The 27,998-nt window shown below is 43.4% G+C and overlaps 1 protein-coding gene across 1 annotated transcript in view; it reads left to right on the forward strand.

Annotated features, from left to right (window-relative positions):
• Positions 1-3,768: 3,768 nt before the first annotated feature.
• The window catches only part of syt12 (synaptotagmin XII), a 42,495-nt gene continuing 18,265 nt past the window's right edge, over positions 3,769-27,998 (forward strand). The window contains exons 1-3 of the mRNA XM_078547854.1: positions 3,769-3,824; positions 12,703-12,896; positions 21,843-22,235. Of these exons, the coding sequence (XP_078403980.1) occupies positions 3,791-3,824; positions 12,703-12,896; positions 21,843-22,235 (621 nt within the window). The 5' untranslated portion in view covers positions 3,769-3,790. The remainder of the gene's footprint in view (positions 3,825-12,702; positions 12,897-21,842; positions 22,236-27,998) is intronic.

Here is a 27,998-nt window from a genome sequence, read left to right on the forward strand (position 1 = left end):
AGGAATCATCTTCAAGGAATTGCTGAGGCATGGAGGCTGTTTTGTGGGACACTCTCAGTAGGAGCGAGAGGGTCTTTGGGCACCATGAACGGGCCCACATAACAGCTGCCCAATAATGGGCTGGTAAATTGTAATCTGATATTAATAAGGGAAGTACATCATATGCAGGTGGTGGGGGTATACCTCATTTAGTCCTTAACCCTAATCGCCAGGGAAATTAGTGAGTCCCTCCCAATGATGTTGTAGGGATGGAAGGGTAGGTGTGGGTAAAAATTCACAGTCCACTTTCAACAATACAATCAATCCTGGAGTAATTAATTGTCATGCAGAAACTGGTAGAATAAAGAAATCAGCCATTTTGAGCAGTATTCCTCTCCTCCCCAGAGCGCCACACACACACTGCTAGTGCTGCAGCAAAAGTCCTTCATTCGGCCATCAGTTAGGCACCCCACTTGGTGTCTGCTATTAACATTTAAGTTTTGGACAGGTTCGGTAGCACCGTGAGCAGAAGTTCTGCTCCTCCTCAGAGCTCTGCTCACCCACTCCCACCCCTCCCAAGGCTTCCGAGATGTTTATATCTTGTTATCCCCCTGGAATCTGGCATCTGTTGCATCTCAAAATGGCAGCGGCTCCTATGGGGTCCCCCGTACAATTTTCTGTGTGAAAAACACCTGCACTCAATAAAAAAAAATAATAATAATAATTATGATTTTTTTACAGCAGATATGCCCACCTGTGATTGGCCTGAGATTGCTGCCTGACATCTGAACCCAGGACAGGGTTTTTATGCCTCCAGAAGCACTGGAAAGACATTTGGATCAGCGGGCCATTGTAAGGTAGGTAGAACATTATTGAGCTACTTCTTGTAGCCTTTACTTCTTGAAGGAATCACAAACCTCGGTAAAACCAACAAACTGCTTTTCTAAAGTCTAAAAGAGTGAGGACCTTTGCAGCCTTGCCCCACTCTACAGATATCCCTCTCTTTCACAGAACAACATGTCTGTGTATTCTGAGGCTGGGTTGGAGGTCTGTTCAAAGGGTGGGGCATGTCATAAATTCAGGCACTGAGGCCAGCATGCTCAACTTGTCAATTAATTTTTGCTCTCCCAGTAATTAAGGCTCCATGCTGGACGGGCCAACTTATAAAATGTATCAACTCTCCAGCGCTCTGGTCACACACTTTCAAAAGGAAACAGCTATGGGTTGCATGTTCCTTCCAGAGTAACTGCGTATCTTTTCCACACCATACATTGAGACACATCCGCCAAACCACACGGAGCTTTTTGCATGGAAGTAATTTTTTTTTTTATAGCAAAATATAAATAACTGATAATTATTTCTAAAAGTAAACCAGCAGAGTGTATGCTTGTCCTATGATGTATTCATGATTTATGTAAGAGACCTCTAAATGCTCAGGGGCTAAGTGAGTTGGGAGCTAAAATCAGTAATTTTTCACCTGAACTCTCAAAGCCATCTGGCGATGCCTATTTTCAGGCAGCAACGTGTAAAGCCAGCATCATTTTCTCCAACAGCAATGTTATGCATGATTTCAGAGATCTATTTAACATCTCATTGAAGCTGTTTGAAGATAAGGTAGGCTGGATTTTCATTCACTATTCTGTCCCATGTTGAATGGTGCAGTGGCAGAAATGGTGGGGAAATGGGGCAATGAGGCGAACCCATAGGAGGTTGCCGACCCTCCTGAAATAACTAGGAGTTTTCCAGATTTGGGGATACCCTCCCAGAGTGCTGCCTCCATAAGTGTGAGAGATCAGGTTGAGAAATAGACTAGGGAAAAGAGGGAGATCAGAGAATGAGGGATCAGGGAGAGTGCAGGAGATGGGAATGGGGACTCTGGGAAGAGAAATGAAGACTGGGTAACAGAGGCTCCGGGAGCGAGGTAGATTGAGGATGGGTTATTATGAGGTGGGAGATCAGGAAGAGCAGGGAACTGGGGAGAGAAAGTGGCCAGAGATCAGGGCATTGGACTAAACAGATGGTGTGGGGAGATGGGTTGGGGGTGGGCAGGAAGACTAGCATTGCCTGCAGAATGAGGAGCAACAGCAGAAAGCTTCCATCTCTGATCGAATTCTTGTAATTTAGTGAAAACTTTCCTTTACCAAGTCCAAAATTCAGAGATGTTGATGCTGAGCTGAGTGTAGAACCATGTGCTTTGTGAGAACTGTCCCAAACATTGAGCCTGCTATACTTGGTGAATTCTTTACATTTGGTTCAGGTTGCTTTGTGCCTCTGGGTTTTAACATGTAAAGTCTAAGTACAAATCACCTCTGACTGAGGTCCCTAGTTTTGAGTTGCTATCCTTACATAGATCCTGAGCCCAAACCAGAGTCCAAGGAGACAGTGAGAGAAATTGGGCCTTTAAAAATGGCACCAAGCAGGGAGCCTGACCACACATAGTGTAAGGGGATTCTGGTTATCATTTCAGGGTGAACATCAGTGGGTTGTGGGATTACTACGAGTTACAAGTGGGATATTGGGGCAGTACACCTATAACTACCAGTTACAAAGAGATTCTCAGTGAGTTGCTGTATTAGGTTGGTTATGAGGGCAATCTGAGTGTTGTCACTAGTACTAGTTATCAGTACAATTTCAGTTGCCATTAGTTAACATCAGTTACTGATGGAATCAAAGTTCCTCCCATCTCTAGTAGCTCCTCTATGAATTGCTCACCAAGCCTTGGTTCCTCTTCTTTGTCTGCTCATCAGTGGCCTCCTGATTCTTGGAATTGTTGCACAGCAGCTGCTGATGCAAAACCACAAATTAGATTTTCCTCTCCCCCTGCCCCCACTGCCCCTCCCCCATCTATTAAATGTAGACACCCATGGGGAGATTGGACCCAATGTGCCAGCCCAAATTGCTATTGTCCACCCCTCTCACTAGTTCACCCTGGGACTGCCTGATGGAAGGTGATAGGCCCATGGTAGCAATAGTAAAGGTCATAAATTCTCCTGATAAGAGGGGCTGGCCCTCTCTCCCTTTAAATGAGACCCAAGACTTACCATTGGAAACTTTGGGCCCTGCCAAGGTCAACAAAAATGGACCATTTATATTTTTAGGGCTCTGCTGGACCTTTTTAGAGGAGATCCTCAAATGTTATGGCCATGATAGCTCAATGAGGGAAGAAATGGGACCTCCTATGACTAATGTGTTTATCTGTCCTGAGAAGCTCTAGTGCACGTGAAACTAAACTGTAATCCTGTAACCTCATTTTACCACTGCCAGGAATGCATGAATAAGGATTACCACATTTATAAACCCTCTCCAGAGTCAAACTCAAAGTCCAGATTTACTCATTCACCTCACATCCGTTAAGTGCCTGAACTTGAACTTGTTGTTCCCTCTGTTTCATAAAATATTCATGAAAAATTGGCTGCCTTTCCCAGGAGAGCAATGGGTTGCCCTGGTAACGTGATTTTAATATAAAAGGGTCTTAGGTGTTGTTTCATTATGAACACAGTCTTCAACCAATTATTGTGGTCTGTGGCCTGGGGAAGACGAAGGGGAAAATGGAACCTTTTTACTTTGACTTACAATCACCAGCAGAGGCTGCCACTCTTTCATTGTCCTGCACAGCATCCTGGGAAGGATGGCAACACAAGGGCAGCTGTGTTAATTATCTTAACTTCATTACAAAATATTAACAAAAAAAAAATAGATATCTGTTTTGCTTTATTAAGGGTTTTATACAGCACTGTCTGTTAGATTCCCGTGGATGATGCAATTGCCCTGTTTCTCTTTTGCAGACAAGTTCAAAAGCCAACCATCCACTATGGAAGAAAACCCAGCAGAATATCCCACAAGTGGTGAGTAATGCAGGAGGTCATTAACACCAACCAGCATTGTTGTTCCTTCAGTAACTGATTTCTTTGGACCATAAAGAAGTATGCAGATAATCTGACATCCCAAAATCATCTGTTTGGCAAGTGTAATGTGACTTTGGCAGGATGGTAAAATGGGTGTAATAGTAAATTAGACACTCATTTTCCACTCCGTTTCCTCCCCATGCTCATACTCTTTTCTACAGTCAGAAAAACAAAAACAAATGAGAATGGAAATTAGAAAATTAGAGCAAATAACACACACAGATCGGGGTTACTTTTGTGCTCTAGTGGAAAATGGATGATAGCGAATCAGCAGACCATTTTATATCTCTTATGGATGTCAATGGAAATAAAATTCTGGAAAGTTGTAAAATGGGCTACCGATTTGGTATCATATGTTTCACACTATTGCACAAAACCAAGACCTACTCCACACTGTGGGAGACAAGTGGGATGAGCAGAATTAGAGAGGAAAGGAAATTGTGCCAGTTTCATGGATTAAACACTAATTGAAGCAGATTCCAATGGGTTGGAAGTAAACTAAATTCCTCTAGGGACAAGTTGTAATATGGCTTACTGACAGGAGACCAGGAGTACACCACATTCTGACTGAAAAGGATTAAAAGCTGGTTCTTACTAGGACAGGATGGTATGAGCAAAGGTGAAACCACTTTGCTGGCATGCTATTTTCATCTTGGGCTCAGGTGAGTCAGGTCCTTTTGCAACTTGCAAAATGCGAGCCCTCTTCCAAGCACCATTTGCACTATATTTTTGTCAGTGAGAGACGTGGGCGGGGAGGGGTCAAGCTTTGCGAGCCGCAGTGCAGTGAAAGAGGAGTGTGGGTGTGGAGGCAGGCTGGTCAGAAGGCCCACCTCAGTTCTTGGAGACCAGCCTAGCTCCCAAAATTGTTCTTATACCTCCTAAACCTCACCCCTCACCCCTCCATCCTTCCACCCATGCCCCTTAATGCCTGCTCACACTCCCCATATTTCCCATGCCCTACAATATCTCCCCTGCCCCCATATTTCTCATACCTCCTCCATTCCCCCATATCTCCCATGCCACTTATCATGCCCCTTCCATTAACCCATGCCTCTTCCATACCCCACATGCATCCTCCACAGCCACTCGCTCAATATCCACTGTGGGCAGACCTCAAGATGTCTTTGAAATGGACATTAAAAAATGAAATTCTAACAATCTAATAGAACTGTCATTCAAATACGCTTCATATTGAAAAAGCTTTCATTCATAGAAGCTATTCAAAAAAAATCTTCCCATACAAACAATACAGCGCCCCTGCTGAGATAAGTGATTTTTGAAGTTCAGCCAAGCATTCATAATGGGTTCAGTTATAATAAGAAACACTGGGAAATATAAATAATGGAAACTGAAAACCAGATTTCCTTTTTATCTAAGGTACACTGGATACCTTGCCAACCATGGCAGTCCAGGTGTAGTGTTTTTTTGTTCTCTAAGTAAAAGCTGCTAAGGGTTTTTTTCCAATATCAAAGGGTTATAGTAAATTAAATCACTTCAGATTATTACGCTAGAGATCCAAAGCAGTGATTTCTTCTGTTTTGAATGTATAAGAACACTTTTCCAAATGGGAAAGGTTCTCTAATGCAGCTCAACACTTAAACAATGCTGGTCAATGTAATGGTCAACTTACCTTTTCAGAACAGAGTGCTATGATTAATCACTGCAGTTAAAACACATCTACATTACAGTACAGCACCCAATAGTGACATTTGAAGTTGTTGAAACACTTAACACTTACCTGTCATAATATTCCCAACTCCTCAGCACTTTCCCCATTGGTTACGAAGGGCTGGATTTTTGTGGACTCGGGTTTACTCAGGAAACCTGCAAAAATGGTGGGCAGGACTCAGATGCAGAAGTCACACTCCCCATTTCCAACAGATACCATTTTTGCTGGCAGAGAAAAGGGGGCACAATAAAACAGTCGCACAAGCACAAAACATGAATCTACTGGGTCATTTAAAATTAGTCCCCAGTTCAAACAGACCCAAGTTTCGCTATTGCAACAGCCTCAACCCGCAGTGTGGAATTCAGAAATTTAGGGTGGAGGCGTAAACACTTCTGAAGGCCTCATTTAAGCTGTATAACCTGGTATAGAGCTGTGAAAACTACCAGTTTAAATGCTGAAGCCTTACTTCAGAGATTAAGGTTGGTGGCAGACCACACGTTGAGGGACGGGATGGGAGTGTGGGAGGGGGGGGGGGGGGGGGGGGGGTGGGGGGGGGGGGCGGTAGTTGTGGTGTGTGAAAGAGGAAGAGAATAACTGTGAGACCCCTCTGGATTCTTCCTTGCTTCAGGCAGCCAAGTGGGTGGCAGGACAGACTTCCAGGCTCACTGGGTGAAGAATGTGGTGTGAAGGAAGAAAGCCTAAAAAAAATGGGCACAGCAACTTTCTACTTATGGGCGTGCTGGTATCTGTGTTGGCGGAGCATGGTCTGCTCAGATGTGACGGGGGATGGTTCCTTGGACATCTCTTCCTACTTCTGAGCTGACTCGGGGGTGGGGATGGGGTGGGCTAATGGCGTTGGGACCTGTGTGAGACACAACAGAAGGTAATTAGAATAAGCCTTGGGCACTTAAACGCACATGTGGCTTGAGGCCAGTGCCTTCAAGCACATTGACAGAACCCTTAGCCTGCAACCTATCCTTTGTACTGTCCCATGAACTACCTTCCCAATTTGTTTCATCCACCTCCCTCGTGCACTAACATCATCACCTCCACCATTAACACCATCATTGAATGTGCTTCTAATTCCACCTTTGGCACCTGCTATGGACAATTCACCATCTACGTTACTGAGCTGGAGGGCACCCTGGCAATTTCCCTTGCCCTCTCCTAAACTGCTCGAATCACCCTCAGCCGCACTGACCTACCCGCTGTGTGGGCCATTTCTTTGGCATTGAGAGTCCTCTTCTCCTAAAGTACAAAATACAGAGGGATAAAGGTCATTCTATCTTGCAACCAGTGGGAAAGTTCATCAATGTGGAGGTGGGTCACAGTGGGCATTCACATCTCACCCCATTCTGCTTGGATCTACAAGAGTGCCTTGGCCATATATTTGTCCAGGTTAGAAGCGAAGTGCAAGCCAAATGTGCCCCAGCTGCTGTCTCGTGCAGCTGACAACCATCAGAGAGATCTCCGTCTGCTTCTGCCAAACAGCTCACTTTGCTGGAAGTCATGGAGGTGCTTGCAGCACTGGATCCACAACTGCTGGTACTCCCCAGCTGTGCCCACTGTGGCTGCTATTACCTGCCATGCTCGCTTAGTAATGCTCCCTGCTCTTGGATAAATGATATGCCTCTGGTTTTCATCTCCAGGACTAGGAGCTTGAGGTCCTGAGCACAGGCTGGGGCTACTGTCCCTCCCTGACCTGCTGGAGCGGTTGTCCTCTGCAACACTCCGGCATGACAAGTAAGGTTTCTCACATCGTGCAGCGCAACACATAATTGAGTCCGTTCACAGGCTGGGACCTGGTTATATAGTTGAGCACAGATTGACCTTGCTGGGGAGGCCAATGTGAATGCTGGGTGGGCTGGCGTTTGTTGTATGCATGCCAACGTGGTATGGTGCGTTCCCGAGTGCACATGGCCCTGCTGGCTGCTCCCTCTGAGTCACACTTGTCTGCAATGACAGTGTGCGGCTGTGAGAGTAATGGATAAGGCATTTTTGTATGCCCACACCCAGATATATAGGAGGTAAAAAGGGTAAGTGGAAGGGCTAAGGTTCTGCATGCGGGGTCTATAAATCAGTCCCAGAGGAATAATGCTGATCTCAGTTAATGCAGAGAATTGGGACCTGCTGAAGCTGCCAAGATGCAACCATCTGCATGGCTAGGTCTTGTGAAGCTTTACTAACATTAAGTGACTGCTGTGCGGTCCTTCAAAAGGCAAAGTCAATAGGCAGCATTAAAATCTATAGGTTCCTATGGAGGGGGTGAAATTCTGATTAAGGCAAGTGTTATCTTCAATTTAAATTTCACCAAGTTGATTACAAGACAATGGAATGTTTTCCTGGTAAGTTGTTTATTAATGGGCTTTTACTCATTTGCAATAAGAAACAATGCCCCTAGGAATAGAAGTTCTGTGTGTTTCTGATTCAGCTTTAATAACCTATTAATAGTTGATGCTTCACTGCTGGATCCTAGAATCCCAGATTACAATTTGTCACCTTTATTGGTCTTCAAAAGTAGCACAAAACTACCATGGAATGTGAAAGCTGCTGTAAGGCCATCTCAAATGTGAGCTGTAGGAGGTACATTAGGTCTGAGGACCTAATGGCCCTTTTTCAGTCACTGTGAAACACGTTCTCAATTTAAAATGCACAGAACTTCTTTTCCTAGAGGCATTTGTTTTTCATTACAAGTGAGCGAAAATCCTTTGAAAGAAACGTATCCAGGGGAACATTCCATAGACTTGTAGTCAACTTAGTCAAATTTATATTTAAGAGTGCACTTGCCTTAATCAGAATTTTACTTCTGGACCTCACCAGAGTAAAGCACTGAATCAGTTTTACATTGACTCTCAGGTTTTTGTGTTAAATGCAGCCTGAGTTCAGCATCAGGGCCCATGAATGAAGATGGGTGATGAAGTAACATCAGAAACGAGGCCCAGAGACTACTGGAAACAAGGCATCCAGGAACTTCCAAATATTTATTAACTATTTACAACTATGCACAGGGACAGCTAAGCATGAGGCTCCTTCCAGTGGCATCTCTCTCTGAGTTCTAGTGGCACGTGATCTGACATCACTCATGATGTATGTTATGGCATAATAGCTATTAACCCTTTATACCACAGGTGAGACCACGGGGGGAGGCAATCTCATTCTGTTTTACACCTGGATTCATCTGGGGCCTAGGCATCTGATTGACACTTTATGTCCAGCATGTGAGCGAAATTGTTTCACCTCTGCTCCGATGCTGAATTAGTGGAGTGGGAATAATACACCCTCCAGTCCTGATCGGAAATAGCTTCACTCCTCTTTGCAGTTAGAATGTAGTATGCTTCTGGGGCTGGATTTTTTCCACAGAAGGTGGGAAACAGGAGCCAGGTCTGTTTTTGTGTCAGAAACCCACCTCGAGCTGGAAACTGACTGAAGTTCAGATTTTTGCTGTCCAATCAAAACTGGTAGGGGCAGGAATGAAGGCAGCTTTCAGATACCCAAGGCAGCCATCATTTGGGCTTCTGGTGCTCCTGAGGGACAGAGTTTGTGCCAAAGCCTTCCACTGCACCACAGGGAAGTGAGATGTCACAGGGGGGCCGGAGGGCAGGCACCCATGAGGGAGAGTGGGGGAGGTTCTCTTCCGGAGGGTAGCAGAAGGAGGCCATCTCATCCTGCAGCGACAGCACCTCTCTGTTCAGCGTCATCTCCCTCTGCCTTTGATTCCTCCTCCTCTCCTACCTCCTGCTCCTCTACCAATAAACTGTCCCCTTTCAGTACTTCTCCATCCTCAAGGTCCACACCTCTCTGGAGGGCCATGTTTTGGACAATGTAGCAGGCCACCACAATGACCAAGACCCTTGCAGGAGGGTATTAGAAGGCACCACCTGACCAATCCAGGAACTGGACCTAGTACCCCTTGAGCCTGATGATGCCCCATCAGTCCTGAATCTGATGTTTTGTCCAGCATTGATGAAGAGGGCATCTGTCAACTGGGTGATTCACTGGTGTGCAGCTGGCTGTGAGGTACTGCAGAGGTCCGCACTGACGAGGGTGTAGATGCCTATGGCCATCTGCCTCGAGAGTCACAATCTCCTTCAGCACTGGTTCTCAGTCATCTACAGGCATCTTCGCCTCTGCTTGTAGGTTCTGTGCTGAGGTTAGAGTCACCTTCTCCTTCCTGCCCATAACCGCTCCCCTCTGGCCTGATGCCCAGCGCTCTGCCCTTCCTGTACAGGCTGCTGCTCCTCACCTCCGATGCCTTAAATTCCTTGGACTCAGATAGGGTCCAAGCAGCCTTGCCCACTGCTCCAATGTGCACGCAATGCCAGGAGGGTGACAACCCCCTGAACTGGCAAAGTTCTTAATCCTGGCTCCTCCCCTGATCTGTGATGGGCTGCTGAAACTTTTATTTCAAAGGAGTAAACCCTTTAAGCTATAATAAACATGTACACTTACATTTTGAAACTTTCCAGCCTCCATGACTCATCCCTTAAATGGTCCTCAGCTCCCTGAAGCTGGTAGGACCAGACAGCAGCTGAATGCTGGCGGCCTCCAGGAATATTCAGAGAGTTTCTAGAGTCAGGCTTCTAAAAAGCCATTAACAACTTTAATAATAAATAAAAACAAAGTGCTGAAAATATTGAACAGGTTTGGTAGCATGTGTGGAAAGACAAGCAAAGTTAATGATTCGACTCGAATATGATGCTTTTGAAGTCTGCTTAACAAATTTAATTGGCCTATTTAGGAGCATGGGCGAGTTTGAAGGCCTGCACTCCCCCTTGCCCTCATGAAGATCAGCGATGCCAGAAAAGGAGGCGGGATCTCCAGCCACACGACATCATTGCCATTGTTTCCAGCCGCCTGCCTCTTCTGGGCTGCAAAAGTCCAGCCCCCCAATAAACCACATTACAACTGGTACACAGTGAAATTTAGCTTACTCCTGACCCATTGGAATCTGCTTTAGTCAGTGTTTAATCCACTAAATCTGCACAATTTCCTTTCCTCTCTAATTTGCTGAATTCCACTTGCCTCCCACAGTGTGGAGTAGATCCTTGTTTTGTGCAATAGTGTGAAACAGGTGATACTAAATTGGTAGCCCATTTTACCACTCTTCAGAATTTTATTTCCATTAAAATTTTTTAGAGATAACAAAAGGGCTCCTGCTTTGTTATCTCCCACTTTGCGTGGCCCACAGAGATCAATTTCACCCCCGCTGTGCCCAGTTTCAATCACTGAACATAGGAGAGACATTCTCAAGCAGAAATGAGCAATGACTGTCAGTGGACTGAACTCTAAACAAGACTAAATTGGCCTTTTTTGGCTGCAGAGATGGTAACTAAGGGGTGACCTGATAAAAGTTTATGAAATCATAAATGATATCGAAAAGAGCATTATTTTAAGGTGAGTTGTGGTAGTAGAACAAGGAGACTGGTGAAAAGTAAATTTGCATAGAATTTCACAGAACATACCATTTGACTCAACAGGTCTATGTCAATGTCTGGGCTTCACACAAGCCTCCCCTCCCACCTTACTTCAGCTCACTTTATTAAAATATCCTTCCATTCCTTTCTCCCTCATGTAAATATCTAGGTTCTCCTAAAATGCATCTATGCTACCACGTTCTAACCATTTTCTGATTAAAGAAGTTTCTCCTGAATTGCTTATTGGATTTATTAGTAACTATCTTGTATTTATGGTCCCCAGTTTTCGGCTCCCATGCAAGTGGAAGCATCTTCTCTGTTTCTATCATATCAAATCTCTCCATAATTTTAAAGACCTGCATCCGATCACTTCTCAGTCTTATTTCTAGAGAAGTCAGCCCCAGCCTTATCAGTTTTTCTTCATCTTTATAATCTCTCAGTTCTGGTATCATCCGTGTAAATCTACTTCTTGCACTTTCACCAGTGTTTTATATCCCTTTTCATAATATGGGGGAGAATTTTCATATCAGCCTGCTGGAGCGGGCCCAGCGCGCCAACGCGTAAAACGACGCGCAGTGACGTCGGGCGTGTTTCCCAACGTCACCGCACGTCATTCAGATCTTCTATTCTGCCAAACTGTCAAAGGCCATTCAAACTGCTAAGATCATTAAAAAACCAATTAAAGTAATTGTCAACGCTGCTCTATGCTCAGAGCTCTATGAGGCAAAAATCCTTTTGGTGTCATTCAAGTCCCATTTGTGATAAGTAGACAAAAGTATTGTCCTACTGGACAGGTGAGCTAAGGTGCCTCTGTGTTTATCATGTGATCTTGTTATGACTGATATTTATTTAAAAAAGCAAAAATATTATGGTGAATGATATGTTAAAGACTCCTGTTTCCTGGGGAAGTGTTAATAATTGTCCTCGTAAAAGCCAATTAATTATTTATTTCACTTAAAGGATTTTCTGTTTAATTATAACCCAGATATCTGCAATTCCTAGTTAGTTATCCAAGTAAAAGAATATTCCATTGGGAGAGCACTTTAGATGTTAATAGCATGTCTGATTTGTTTGATCTAATTTGTTCCTTGTGGAAAAGTCTCACAATTTAAGTGCTTCTTCTCCATAGCCCTACTAGTTCCCTATTTTCTCAGTTTCTTGGGGGGGGGGAGGGGGAGGGGTGGCAGGAGGCATGCATGGGTGATAGATAAAACAACCTTACTGTTGCTCCAATTCTCCAATCTACACAGACAGCTTCCTAGTGTGGAGACTGCATTATGGTTTCACCCCTAAGAGTACTGGTGTCAGTCTGCTGCTAAAACTCAATTGGTTTTATTTTTATGGGATTCACTACCGCATCCATAGGTTTTATGTATTGTTTCTTTTGACCTTAACATCTTTGTAGTTTTACATATTCTAATCTTTAATTCTCTTCTGTTTATCATCATTCCCACTTATCTGTAAATACAGCCCTGTATGCATTTCCCTTCATGTGTGCACATCACCAGGCCACATAAACGCAGTCCTGCAGGTTTTACACTCAGCTGTGTCAGCACAGTGCTGTGATATGCACTTGTAAAAATGGCCCTGTAAGAACCTAACTTGATTTTGTAGTCTTATAAGCCTCTATTCACAGCCCTCTTGCAAACATTCGGGTACTGCTGAGTGAACAAGATGTTTTCTTTGGATGTCCATGTTATTATCTGCAGCAATGGTTTATTGTTTCTTCCAACAGTAATCAAAAACCCACCGGCCTGGGAAATGGGAATATATGGATCAGGAGTCCTGATTATCCTGATGATTGTTGGAGTGAACCTATGGAAACTGTGGAAATCTGGAAATTATCCCGCCCCATCCCCTTTCCCAAATTATGATTACAGATACCTGGAACAGAAGTACGGAACTTCATACTCTGAGGTTCGGCAGAAGGTAAGCCTGTTGGTGCTCATTAATGGTGAGACCCCATGGGGTAAACCTTCACTGCCCAGGCAGTGATCTGTGCAAGTAGATTGGACACCGGTTATGCAACCTGCCTGATTTTCATTCTGTTAATTTTTCTAAAGGGAATTGGGGAAGGCATAGTGGTAATGTCACTGGACTAATAATGCTGAGGCCCAGGCAATTACTCTGAGTACATGGATTCAAATTCCACCATGGCAGCTGAAGGAATTTAAATACAATTCATAAATTTGGAATATAAAGCTAATCTCAGTATTGGTGACCATGACAACTATCACCAATTATTGTAAAAACCCATCTGGTTGACTCCCTTTAGGGGAGGAAATCTGCTGTCTTTACTTGGCCTGGCCTACATGTGACCCCCAGACCCACAGCAATGTGGCTGACTCTTAACTGCCCTTTGAAATGGCCTAGCAGGTTGCTCAGTTCAAGAGCAATTAGGAATGGACAACAAATGCTGGCCTTTCCAGCAATACCCAGATACCATGAAAGAATTTTTTAAAGACTTGAAAAATAAAAACTTGCATTGCACTGGGGAAAGAGCATGGATTGCTGTTTCAAAGATCCAGTACAGGAAAAATTGGCCAAATGGCCATCCCTTGTGTCGTAGTTTTACAAGAATGGCTCTGGGAATCAGAGACTTCAGTTACATGGATATATTAAAGAAGCTGGGGCTATTCTCTTTATAGAGGAGAAAGTTGAGAGAAGATTTGATAGAGGTATTCAAGATCATAAGCAGCCTGGACAGACTAGATAGAGAGAAACAGTTCCAATTTGTGGAAGGGTTAAGAACCGGAGGACATTGATTTAAGATGATAACAAAAGAGGCAACAGTGAGGTGAGAGTGACTGCATTTGACATCAAGGCAGCATTTGACTGAGTGTGGCATCAAGGTGCCTTAGCAAAACTGGAATCAATAGGAATCAGGGGGAAACCTCTCTGCTGGTTGGAATCATACCTAGCACAAAGGAAGATGTTTGTGGTTGTTGGAGGTCAATCATCTCAGTTCCAGGACATCAATGTAGGAGTTCCTCAGGGTAGTGTCCTCGGCCCAACCATCTTCAGCTGTTTCAACAATGACCTTCCTTCCATCATAAGGTCAGAAGTGGGGATGTTCTCTGACGATTGCACAATGTTCAGCACCATTCGTAACTCCTCAGATACTGAAGCAGTCCATGTCCAAATGCAGCAAAACCTGGACAATATCCAGGCTTGGGCTGACAAGTGGCAAGTAACATTCGTGCCACACAAGTGTCAGGCAATGACCATCTCCAACAAGAGAGAACCTAGCCAACTCCCCTTGACACTCAATGGCATTACCATCACTGAATCCCCCACTATCAACATTCTGGGGGTTACCATTGACCAGAAATTGAACTGGACTAGCCATATATATACGGTGGCTACGAGAGCAAGTCAGGGGCTAGGAATCCTGCGACGAGTAATTCACCTCCTGACTCCCCAAAGCCTGTCCACCATCTACAAGTCAGGAGTGTGATGGAATACTCTCCACTTGCCTGGATGAGTGCAGCTTCAAGAACACTCAAGAAGCTTGACATCATCCAGGACAAAGCAGCCCACTTGATTGGTGCCCCATCCAAAAACATTCACTCCCTCCACCACTGACGCACAGTAGCAGCAGTGTGTACCATCTACAAGATGCACTGCAGGAACTCACCAAGCCTCCTTAGACAGCACCATTCAAACCCATGACCACTACCATCTAGAAGAACAAGGGCAGCAGATACATGGGAACACCACCAGCTGGAAGTTCCCCTCCAAGCCACCGTCCTGATTTAGAAATATATCGCTGTTCCTTCACTGTCGCTGGATCAAAATCCTGGAACTCCCTCCCTAACAGCACTGTGGGTGCACCTACATCTCATGGACTGTAAGGGTTCATGAAGGTAGCTCACCACCACCTTCTCAAGGGCATTTAGGAACGGGTGGTAAATTCTGGTCCAGCCAGTGACGCTCACATCCCAAGAATGATTAATAAAAACAAATGAGGAAAAGCTTTTGCACTTAGAGTGTGGCTAGGATCTGGAATGCACTGCCTGAGAATGTGTTGGAGCAGATTCAATTGTGGCTTTCAAAAGAGAATTGGACAATTATCTGAGGAAGAAAATTTTGCAGGGCTACAGAGAAAAGGCGGGTGAGTGGGACTAACTGAGTTGCTCTTGCAGAAGGATTGATTTGCCTCCTTCTGCTCTATACGAGTTTATGACCTTTATAATGGGTGGTCAATGCAGTCATGGGGGTATGGATAGCATCTACATACATCGGACACAAGTACCTCCATTGGACACCCAGTATTCAGAGGCCACGATCCAGTTTCCGCTTGCAGGGGCCCAAACCTCATCATTCGGACTCAGAGGTGGGAATGCTACCACCAATCAAAAGGGGGCTTGCTCCAAGTGAACTAGTATGTTTATATTATCTTATTTTCAGAAATGGTAGAAATCAAGATGTTTAGCAAAGAATTTCCATTGAAATGCCAACTCCACAACTGCTTTTCCCTCTTTATCTGCAATCATTTGTTAGGTTTGCCAAGCCACAAACTCTGCTCAGATCAATAGGCAACAGGAACAGATAGGATATGGGTGTACTTCACATTTGTAACTTTCAGAGACTAAACAAACATAGAGCCAATGTAATTCTGGTAAGATGTGAAATCATGAATCAAACAACTTGCATTCACATTGGGCCTTTAACATAGTCACAAGTCCGAAGGCACTCATAGGAGAGTAATCAAACAAAATTTGACACCAAACCAAATAAGGCGATATTAGGTCACCAAAAGCTTGGCCAACAGATGTAGGTTTTAAGAAGCATTGTAAAGGAAAAAGAGATGAAGTGATTTATAGAAGGATGCACAAGAGGCCAGAATTGAAGGAGCACAGAGATCACAGAGGGTTGTAGGGCTGAAGGGGATTACAGAGATAGAGGGGGATCAGTATTATGTCATCGTTGGAGTGCGAGGATGTTACGGCATCACCAATTGTGGCCAACTAGTCACATTGTTTCCCCAATTTTTGTTCCTTCATCGCTCTCCTACTGAAGATGGTAACTCATAGGCTGAATTTTCACACTGGGGGTGGGGAACAGGAGTCAAGACTGTTTCCCAGTCCTGAACCCACCCTGGGGTGGGGTGGGGGGAGGCAATAGTCACTCATTGGGATTTTCATTGAGGTGCTTCCTTAATTACCATGGAGATGGGTTGCCTGTCCAATTAAGGACAGGCAGGCTCTCTAAGCTGGAGGGCCAATCAAAGGCCTTTCAGCTTGAGAGGAACAGCACGTTACAGTAAAGAGTAAGTAACCGAGAGGATGCTTCAACTTGGAGGCACCCTCTCACCAACCTTTTTAAAAGTTTAAATGAAAACACAGAAAAAGCAGCCAGGTCACAATAGTTGGGGGTGGGGTTGTCCCTCTACAGGGTGGCCTTTGGCTGCAGCCACACCCCGGCAGGCAGGCTGGGTGCCCATCTCCAGGCAGTTAAACTGCCCTCTGTCGCATCAAAGAGGAAAATCCCAGTCAGCCTCCTTTCAGTGCCCTTAACAAGGCTGTTAATGAGCCTTATTGGCTGTCCACCTTCTGGGCGTGGGTAACCCTGCCAGGTCTCAAACCAGCCTCAGCAAAAATTGCTGGTATGAGAATGGCACACCAACCAGTGCTGGTGCTTTTGGGTCCCACCTGCTTCTGTTCCCAATTCCAGCAGGGATCAAAAAGTTTGCCCTTGATCTGTTGGCACCAGTTGTCCTCCAGATCCTGGCTCATTTGTGAGTCAGGACACTGTGGTCAAAATTTGCCCTTTCTATGGGCCTAAAGTGAGATCAAAGATAACTAATCTGTAATCTAACTAATTTGTTCAGGCCACTGCTAAATAGATAGGCCTCCATAAGTGACCATGGCAGTTGCATGTAATGAGCAAGGCCTCACGTCTCTTTTGAGAGCGATTAAATTCACTTGGACTCATGATGTGGAAGCTCTAAGAAATCTTTCCAGGTCATGAGCTGCCACTGATGGCCACTGAAATAAATGGCCCAAAAGACGTACAAGAAATTGAGATCTGTGGAATCGAGAGAATAGCAGTGCTCCTCCTGGCTATGGACTGTTATCGGCCTGCCTCACCACCCACGACACCGCCCCCCCAACCCGACAAATTGCCTCGCCTGCACCCATACACCCATTGATCACCCCTGCCCCCACCTCCCTCAGACTATCTGTAGGTCTTGGTGCCGGCTGACATTGGTTAGGGCTCACCTGCGTTAGTATGATAAGCCCCGAGGATGAATTTAGCATGCTGCCGGGATCATGCTTGGTTTGGAGGCGTTAGCAAATCTTGGCCCTCATGAGTGCCAGTTGACAACTTGGTGAGCACTGCAAAAGAGTGCCTGTCTGACATCCCTCAGCACAATCCAGGAACTGATCTGTATAGCTCAATACCACATTATGTACTGCATATATCTACTGGGTTTCAGGACACAATATAGCTTTTAAAAACCTTAATCAAAGAGGAAATCTCACAATCCTTACATGTTAAACATCAGGCTGTTAAAAGTAGTTGTTAACCATGATTCTCTGCGTATTTTCATTAAGTGGATCATCTTTCTAAGATAGTGTTTAGGATTGTAGTACTGTTAAGAAGAGGTAAGAGCTGAACACAGCCTTATCTTGATGAGCCAGAAAAACATCTTGGTGGCCCTGTGAAATTTTCATGTCTGGAAGTATTCAGGCACAACAGCAAGGGAACAGAGCACTTACTGGTTAAGAAGCGCATGTTCCAGATGCCTTTTACTCATTTGGAGTGTCCCTTGTCAGCAGTCCCCTGGCAGATTGTAAATGCGCTACAATTTATTAAAACAGGATATAAATAGAGGTTAACTGATTGGGAAGAATAAATTGAACCCGATCGTGTGATAGAATTAACAAATACCTCCTGCTCACGAACATGAGATGCTTACTCCCATTAGTTATTCAACAATATTGGTAGTGCAATATAAGTAAAAAAAAATTTTTTGCATTCTTTTATGGGGTGTGGTTGTCACTAAGAAGGCCAGCATTTGTTGCCCATCTCTAATTGCCATTGACCTGAGTGGCTGGCTAGACCATTTCAGAGGGTGGTTAAGAGTCAACCACATTGCTGTCTCTGTGGATCTGGAGTCACATGTAGGGCAGACTTCCTTCCCATTGGATATTAGTGAACCAGATGGATTTTTACACAATTGATGATAGCTTCATGGATCACTATTAATGAGGGTGGCTTGATGTTCTGGGGTTTTATTAACTGAATTCAAATGCAGCAAGCTGCTATGGTGGGATTTGAACCCATGTCCCCAAAGCATTAGCCAAGGCCTCTAGATCACTAGTCCAGTGATGTTACCACTACGCCACCATTTATCAAAACTGAGGCAGTGATCCAGTGTGTGAGTTAGCTATTGCCCTTCCACTTCTAAGTCACAGATTTGAGCTCAGTCCAGGTTGATGGGATGAAAATCATCTCGCTCTGCTGACTGTATGTATCCTATTAAATGGCAGTCTCATTACTGTTTCTATAGGGATAGTGCAGGCCCAATAGCACAACTGCTCAAAATTCAGCAAAGGGGGCAACTATTTTGAAATACCTCATTATAGAAGACCTTAGGCACCACCCACCTGGTGGAAACTGGTCCGAAATGTTTTTTCCTATTGGGTGTAATAGCGATGTCTTTCCTACCCAGGCTGAAACAGCTAGAAAGAGCCAGGGCCAAAGAAGGCTCAGCAAGATAAGTTTTTAAAAATAAATTGTGATTCCTTGTGGACTAGAAGGAGGCCACACAAGGAGCCCTTGGGCCTCCCCTACTCAGGGATTTCCCCCACCCCCTCCCCCTCCCCCTCCCCCTCTCCCTCCCCCATTTTCGTCCTTGCTTTTCCCGAACTCCCCAATCAGGATTCACTTTCTGGGACACTTACCTTGTGCTGGGGACAGTTGCTCTAGCCACTTGGTGGCGACTTCCATCCACTCAATTTTAACACTTCCTGTCGATTTTCCAGCTGTTTTGATTGAGAAATCAGCAAGTGGCATCTTAATGAGGCTGCCTCTAGGCTCTTTATGCAACAATAAATATCTTTTAGTATATGAAAACTGGTTAGGAAAACTTTATGATATAATTTATGGAGTGAACAGACATTGAATACATTTATTATGTTTCCCCTCTGATTTGCATAATTTATTCAACTCTTTTGCCATAAGTACATGATGCAATCATAAAATGATATCATTTTATAATTTGTTATGGACCTAGATTAAATTCCTGACTGTGTGACTCACTTACACTGTCAATATTATCCCAACATAAGCTCATTTTAACACCACAACCTTAGTGTGATATGATTGTATCAGTGATAGGCTCGCTAGTTTAGTTCTGCACTTAACAGGATGCTGAAGGAACTAAAGGGACTGGAATATGATTGCAATGCCCAAGTTATCCAGTGTTCCTTGTGTGGGATAAATTCCATGCCTTTTCAAATATGTAACAGATTGAACCCCTTTATATACCAATACACCACAATGAATTCACCATGCTGAAATATGTAAGCAAAAAAAAGTTTTAAAATATCTGAAAGGATGTTAAAGTGGTTGATTTATTCAGCTAAAACTTCCCAAGTCCTTTATTTTACAGTCAACGGTGAGTCCTCACTACTCTTTCCGAGGTCAAAGAACGAAGGAGTCTATAAAATCCTCTTGGTCACAGTCACTGGCATTGACTGCAATTAGGCTTTGATCTTTTGTCCTGATTGCTAACATTATGGAGTGAGTTTGATAACACAATAAACAACGTTTTATCATTGAATCATATAAACCACAAATAATGCAAGAATGTTCACGTGTCTTTGACTGAACGACTCGTGTGTCTCTGGATTGACTCCCTTTTATTTCAGAAAGGCTTTTCAGTACTTGTTCCGCAAGGGCAACTGTCAGGGTCAATCAGCAGCTCGGAGCTGTGTATGAACTGCCAGTTTCCCAAAGGGGAAATGGCCAACCTCCATTTAGTGCTGATTGTACAACCAAGACTGTGAGCTCTTCAAGCTCAGGATGGAGGGTGGGAGGATGAAGGAAAGCCTTGGGTAGTGTTATATTTGGAGAAACATGTGTTGATGGGGTGAAGCACAGATTCGACAGAATAAAACTGGGACTAAAAAAATTAAGTTCTGAGGATAGGTTGCATAGACTAGGCCTGTATTCCCTTGAGCATAGAAGATTAAGCAGTTATCTCATTGATGTGTTTCAGATGAGTAAAAGGTTCAATGGGGTAGATAGAGAAAAACTATTTCCTCTGGCAAGGGGGTCCAGAACAAGAGAGCATAACTTTAGAATTAGAACTGGGCTATTCAACTTTGATGTGGGAAAGCAATTCTTCTCACAAATGGTAGTGGAAACCTAGAACACTGTCCTCTAAAAAGCTGCTGAGACTGGATCAGTTCAAAATTTAAAAGCTGAGATTGATAGCTTTTGTTAGGTAAGGGTGTAGGAATATGGAACTAAGGTGGGTAGATAGATATGACATACAGATCAGTCATGATCTAATTGAATGTCGTAATAGCCTCAAGGGGTTGAATTACCTACTCCTGTTCTATGTACCTGTATGGGGGATTATTACACATTAACTCATTTGCTAACATTGCAACTGATCTGAAGTTGAACCTATTTGAAGTGAGTCTGTTTGAAAGCTCTTTTACCAAACCATAAAATTGACACAAAGCATATTGAGCTGTCTGCTAATTTTCTTCTAACATGTCAGGCCTTTAAATATCTGATGATAACTATAACAGTACAAACTTATTATCATGTGACTGCGTGTCGCAAAGGGGGCCAATCTTACTGCAGATGAAGACTCCTATCAGAAACATTTTCAATCAATACTTCTTTAAACTCAAGATGTGATGGATTGCTTTTGTAAAAGGACCATAATGGATTGCCTTTTTACAAAAGCAGCTTGATATAACTAGGGTTCAAAGGCACAAGGTAATCTATCAATAATATTTTTGATGTAGGACCTTTATCTGCAGTGAACAACAGTACTGCAAAGACTCAGCTGTGCCAGGTCTTTGATAGAGCTACCCAATTAGTCCCACTCTCCTGATCTTTTCCCACAGCCCTGCAAATTTCTTCTTTTCAAGGAAGTAGCCAGTTCCCTTTTGAAATTTATTATTGAATCTGCTTCCACCATCCTTACAGGCAGTGCATTTCAGGCCATAGCAACTTGCTGTGTAAAATAATGTCACATCTCCCTCCGGTTCTTTTGCCAATCACCTCTGCTTACTGACTTTCCTGCCACTGGTCACAGTTTCTCCTTATTTATGCTGTCAAAACCATTCATCATTTTGAACAGCTCGATTAAATCTCTCCTTAATCTTCTCCGGTCTAGCGAGAACAATCCCAGCTTCTTTTCCCAGGTTGTGTGTGACCTCAATCCCACCCCACCACACCCTGTGAATCTTGTATCTGACAGGAGTCTTCTCACCTAAGCCGAAGCTTTCATCAACCCAGAGAGCAGAGATGAAATACCTGAAAGAGTTTTTAAAAAAAGAACCTGGCATCATTTTGCAATTTTCTCTGGAGTTGCAATCTAATAAAGAGACAATTAACAAGACCAAAGAAAAATGATGTGAAATTAAGACACATTTAGAAAGTTCTGCATAAAATGGGTGAATGGCCTCCTCCTGTGCCATAATAATGACTCTCGACATTTTAATATTCAGCAAATCATTGAGTTATTCATGACAAAGGGACTGTGAATATTCGGGTGCAGCAATCTGATCTATTAAGTCAGTTTCAGACTGTGAAGTCAAATGTTTTCACAACAATCACTTAAACTGCAAGTAAAAATATGCGGCAGCTGATCAAACTGATTATTCTTCTTTCTCTCCTCAGAGAACAGTGGCTTCAAATTATAAAAAGCCCACAGAGAAGAGTCTTCCCAGCCGCCAATCAAGCCTAAAGATAGACGAGACATATGAAACCATCAACGAGCTCGGGACTCTGGAACTGATGACTAAGGATGTGGAATTGACATCTTATGGACCCATGAAAAAATCTGTATCCACAGACTCACTGAGTTCCATATCTTCTATTGGTAATAACTTTGGCCATGACTTCACAGTTGGGCAGATTGAGTTGTGCTTGGAGTACAATATGAACTCAAACACCTTGCACGTCACTCTGGTACAGGGGAAAGATTTGCTCGAGAAAGAGGATGTCAATTTTGAATCTTGCTTCGTGCGCATCAACTTGCTGCCAGATGAGCAAATTGTTGGGATTTCTCGGGTAGGTTGGATGAATTTTTACTTTTACGCTTGACTGTGCAGGGATGAGTGTTCAGCGAGTGATGATTAAATTCCTCAATTCAGCCAACAGAGAATCTGATGCTCCATTCGAGGGCAAACTGCCAAATTTATCTCACGGGGGCTCAGTTCAATCTGACACTGAACACAAGGGGTTAGGTTAATGAGAGCCTAACTGAAAAAATAGAAGGATAAATTTCAGGAGTAATGCAGGATGAGGAACAGATCATGCAATTAAGTCAACCAATCACAGAGACCACTGTAGTGACAATAACTAGAAATGCATCATTATTAATTAATTATTATTGTTCTATTCAACCTGGTCCTTGATGAGATCTTTTTGTGATGTTCTGTGTCTGGGTATCAATTGTCTTAGTCTTAACCTTAGTCTTAGCAAAGATAAAACATTTGTTTGCTTTGAATTAAGTGCCAGCAATAGAATCTCATCGTTGGAATAGCCGCAATATGCCATCTTATTTAACAAAAGATTGAATTCTGTGAATCATTAAATATAAGCTATTCATATTTGAATAGTAAAAAAATGCGCAGATGTCTACAAGAAAACTAATTTCTCAGAAAGGATCTCATGAGTGTGTAAGCACAGTTCCAGAACTGAGAGATACGTTAAAGCTAGCTGAATCTGGAATGCCCAGTTTACACTATCATGCAAAGTCAAGATCATCATGTGGAATAGGTTTCAATGCAGATGGTGGAAGTGATAACCCTGAGATCATTTAACATAGTGTGAAGAAAGGTGTCCCTAGATAGATGAATTAAGATGCCTTGAATGTATTGCTGAAAAAAGAGACATGTCTAAGCTTTTTGTCTTGCACTCATCAGGACACTCGCAAGAATACCAATATAAGAGGATACAACAATTTATACTGTATGTGAAGAGAGTTCTGATTGGTTGGCAAGTGACATTGCCATGGAGAATGCACCATTGATGGTGACTGATGGTTAACTGCCAATTGTTGAAAGTTAAACCAGGCAGCTTGACCCTGATTGGCCAAAGCATTGCCCTGAGGAATGAGTCAATGAATGGCTGTCACTTATTTTGTTTAGCTGAAACAGAAGCAGTATATGTTCATGTTCATTCTGTCTGCAAAGAACAGGGCCCTGTGTATTAATATATGTAACTTCCAGTACACGCAAATGCGCCACACTGCGAGCCCAACTGACGATCTTAAATTGGTTGTCAGCATCATGCTTATCATATTGAGGATTATTTAGCAAATGTTGTCCAATCGCGGAATCACATCTAATGTTGGACAATGTGTTTTGAGTTTTGCAAGCACGGGCTGGTTGGGTATGGTCTGTAACCTGCCCATTGCAAACAGCGTCTGGGACATGCTGTTTGATACAGCTCGCCAGTCTTTGAGACGTACGGCCTACATACCTAGCATCACACTGGCACTGAAATTCATATACCACATTTACTCATTTGTGTGACAGGCAGAACATCTTTTTGACTTGACGGCAACATCCTGTTGTTGGCAAATACCACTTGTGTTACTGCTACATAGTAGCAGCGTGAAACAGGTAGGTTCACTTTGATATACCTTGCCCTCCCCGGGTAATCTGAGGTAGACTGGGCACTTTTCAGAGCCGAAAGTGACAGCCTTAAGCCCGTTCATATGTTTGTGTCATATACAGCGCAAAATGTTCTGATCAGGGTAGCCATTATCCCCCCGCAGAATGCCTTTGATGTGCCCTATTTCAACATCAAGCTTGCATGGTGATCAAGTGGCTCGGGCCCTATTTACAAGGTTGCCGATAAGACCAATCTTTTAGCGTGTGAAACTGTAAGAACCCCATCATGTATATTGACCAGTGAAAGTAGGCTTGTGGTAGATTGTGGTAGAGAATCCCCGGCAGATTTCTCAACTAATACATCGAGGAAGGGGAGTTCATTTAACTGCTCCATTTCATAGGTAAATTTGAGCACAGGATGGAGCCCATTAAGACATGTAAGGAAATTGTTACAGGCTGCTGCAGATTTAAATATAGAAAATGTATCATCCACATATTGGAAATATGTGAGGTGTAGGAGGCTAGGTGTCATTCCATCGAAGACACATTTCTCATGGAATCCAACAAAGATGGTAATGCAATTAATGATGCCACTAAACATGTAACAAATCTCTCTGACCATGTACTCTCATAAAGTGAGGAGTTTGTTCTTGCACATGGTTACAATCTTGGTGTGCCTTCGTCCCAAATCAAACTGGAAGAGGTATTAGTTGAGTTTGAACTCCTCTACTTCCAACTATCCCGCCACAAACCAGGGTCCACTGAAGATGCTGAATCCTTGAAAGCATGTCTAGTTGATTTCGTGCACGCTTATTTTTGGCCCTGAAAAGTGCCCCGTCTACCTCAGCTTACCCTGGAAGGGCAAGGCATCTCAAAAATTTGAACAACAGGTGAAGCTAGCTGTTTCACGCTGCTACTATGCAGTAGCAATATGAGTGGTATTTGCCACTAACAGGATGCTGCCATCAATCCAAAAAGACATTTTGCCTATCACACAAATGAGCAATGTGGTATATGAATTTCAGTGCCAGTACAATGCTAGGTATGTAGGCTGTACATCCCAAAGACTGGCAGACCGTATCAAACAGCATGTCCCAGACGCTGTTTGCAATGGGCAAGGTACAGACTGTACCCAACCAGCCCATGCTTGGAAAACTGCCAAACACAGTGTCCAACATTAGATGTGACCTGTCCGACTTTCACATGCAACGTGTTGCGAGGCCTTAAGACCAACCTGGACATACAAATCAGTAAACTTGACAAAGGGACAGGAATAGTCATCCTTAACAATCGTGACTATAATAAATATACACCATTCGTAATGATAGGTCCAAATTCATATCAATTGGACTGGCCCTCAACATGACCGGAAAGCCTTGCTCGAAACTCAGATAAAAAGACACTTGCTGGATTTATGCAAAAGTGATGAGCTACCATATGATATATATGACAGGGTTCGTCCTCACGGTTCACTATGTCCGTGTAATTATGGGCTGCCCAAGACACACTAAAGTGATGTCCCTCAATGCCCCATCTTATCTATGACCGGCTCTGCACAACATGAATTGGCCAAATAGTCGGGTGAGTTGTTACAACCAGTTTTGACCAAGTTTTTTCACATACACGGTGAAGGACTCACATCTAATGTTGGACACTGTTTTGAGTTTTGCAAGAACGGGCTGGTTTGGTACAGTCTGTACCCTGCCCGTTGCAAACAACAGCGGGGACATTCTGTTTGATACAGTCAGCCAGTCTTTGGGACGTACAGGGATTCCTTTCAGGGTCTCCTTCACATTTGTCAAGGCCATACAAGACTTGCATATCGATAGCAATACTGTGTCCGTGTGCACATTTGACATTGCTAGCCTATTCACCAACGTTTCACTAAAGGAAGCCATAGATATTTGCACTGTAGCACGATATCATGGTGATCTAGATCCACCACCATTGTGTGAATCAGTATTTATTGAACTGATGAACTCAGCAACTCGTGCAGATGAGTTCCGTTTTAATGACAGCATGGATGCCCAAATAGATAGTTTTGCCATGGGATCTCCTCTAGGCCCAGCTCTCACAAACATCTTTGTTGGGTTCCATAAGAAACATGGCTTTGATGGAATGACACCTAACCTCCTACTCCTTGCAGATTTCCAATATTTTTTTTTCCTTTATTCTTTCACAGGATGTGGGCTTTGCTGGGAGGGTATCCATCCCTAGTTACCCTTGAACTGAGTGGCTTGCTTGGCCACTTCAGAGGGCAGTTAAGAGTCAACCACATTACTGTGGATCACATGTAGGCCAGATGAGGTGAGGATGGCAGATTTCTTTCCCTAAAGGACTTTAGTGAACCAGATGGGTTTTTATGACAATCAATTATGGTTTCACCATTACAGAGACTAGCTTTCAATTCCAGATTTATTAATTGAATTCAAATTCCACCAGTTGCCATGGTGGGATTTGAACCCATGTCCCCAGAGAATTGGCCTGGGCCTCTGGATTACTGGTCCAGTGACATTACCACTATGCCACCATCTCCCCCTATGTTGATGATATGTTTGCTATATTTAAATCTGCAGCTGCATGTAACAATTTCCTTAGATGTCTTAATGAGCACCAAGCTGTGCTCAAATTTACCTATGAAATGGAGCAGTCAAATGAACTCCCCTTCCTTGACGTACTAGTTGAGAAATCTGCCAGGGGATTCTCTACCATGATTTACTGCAAGCCTACCTTCACTGGTCAATATACATGTTGGGATTCTTTTAGTTCCACACGCTATAAGGTTGGTCTTATAAGCAAGCTTGGTAATAGGGCCCAAGCCATTTGCTCACCATGCAAGCTTCATGCTGAAATACGATGCATTAAAGGAATTCTGCAGGACAATGGCTACCCTGATCAGATCATTTCACGATGTATATCGCGCAAACACATGAACAGGCCTAAGGTCATCACTTTCAGCCCTGAATAGTGGCCAGTCTACCTCAGATTACCCTGGAAGGGCAAAGTGTCTCAAACATTTGAGCAACAGGTGAAGCTAGCTGTTTCACGCTGCTACTATGCAGTAGCAACACGAGTGGTATTCACCGCTAACAGGATGCTATCATCAAGCCAAAGTGACGTTTTGCCTGTCACACATATGAGTAATGTGGTATATGAATTTCAGCACCAGTATGATGCTAGGTATGTAGGCCGTATGTCCCAAAGACTGGCGGACCGTATCAAACAGCATGTCCCAGACACTGTTTGCAATGGGCAGGGTACAGACCATACCCAACCAGCCCATGCTTGCAAAACTCAAAACACAGTGTCCAACATTAGATGTGATTCTGCGATTGGACAACATTTGCTAAATAATCCTCAATATGATAAGAATGACGCTGACACCCAATTTAAGATGGTCAGTCAGGCTCGCAGTGTGGTGCATTTGCGTGTACTGGAAACTATATATATTAATACACAGGGCCCTGTTCTTTGCAGACAGAATGAACATGAACATATATTGCTTCTGTTTCAGCTGAACAAAATAAGTGATAGGCATTTGCTGACTCGTTCCTCAGGGCAACATCTTGACCTATCAGGGTCAAGCTGCCTGGTTTAAATTTCAAGCAATGCTTGGCAGTTAACTATCAGTCACCATCAGTGGTGCATTCACCATGACAATGCCACTTGCTAACCAATCAGCACTCTCTTAACATACAGTATAAATTGTTGTTTCCCCCTTATATTGATATTCTTGCGAGTGTCCTAAGGTGTGCAAGACAAAAAGTTTAGACATGTCTCTCTTTTTCAGCTATACTCAAGTTCTGTACTACCGAACGATTATGCCTCAAATGGTCTCTCTCATCCATAATTACCTTAAGCAGAGATAGAAGAATACAGAGACAGAGCCACATGAACAAAAGCAGAGACAGGAAACGGAAACAGTTGAAGAATAAAGTAACATAAAAACCGATATTAAATTAAAGGTGTCAATTTAGAAATATGAAAAAATAGAAAATTGTCAGATGTATTTAACAAAAAAATAACAGTCCGTGGATGATTTAACAAGTTGGAAGAACTGGAAACTTTTTGTTAGCTTCCTGTCTTTGTGTTAATATTTTAAATTATGAGTTCCAATAATATATTCCTTCTTCAAAACTAAGCAGTAAGAGAGAAAAACTTGCATTTATATCGCATTTTTCATAACTAGCAGGTGTCACATATCCCTGTACAG

The sequence above is a fragment of the Cetorhinus maximus genome, chromosome 9 (assembly GCF_964194155.1).
Source record: "Cetorhinus maximus chromosome 9, sCetMax3.hap1.1, whole genome shotgun sequence".
Classification (NCBI taxonomy): Eukaryota; Metazoa; Chordata; class Chondrichthyes; order Lamniformes; family Cetorhinidae; genus Cetorhinus; species Cetorhinus maximus.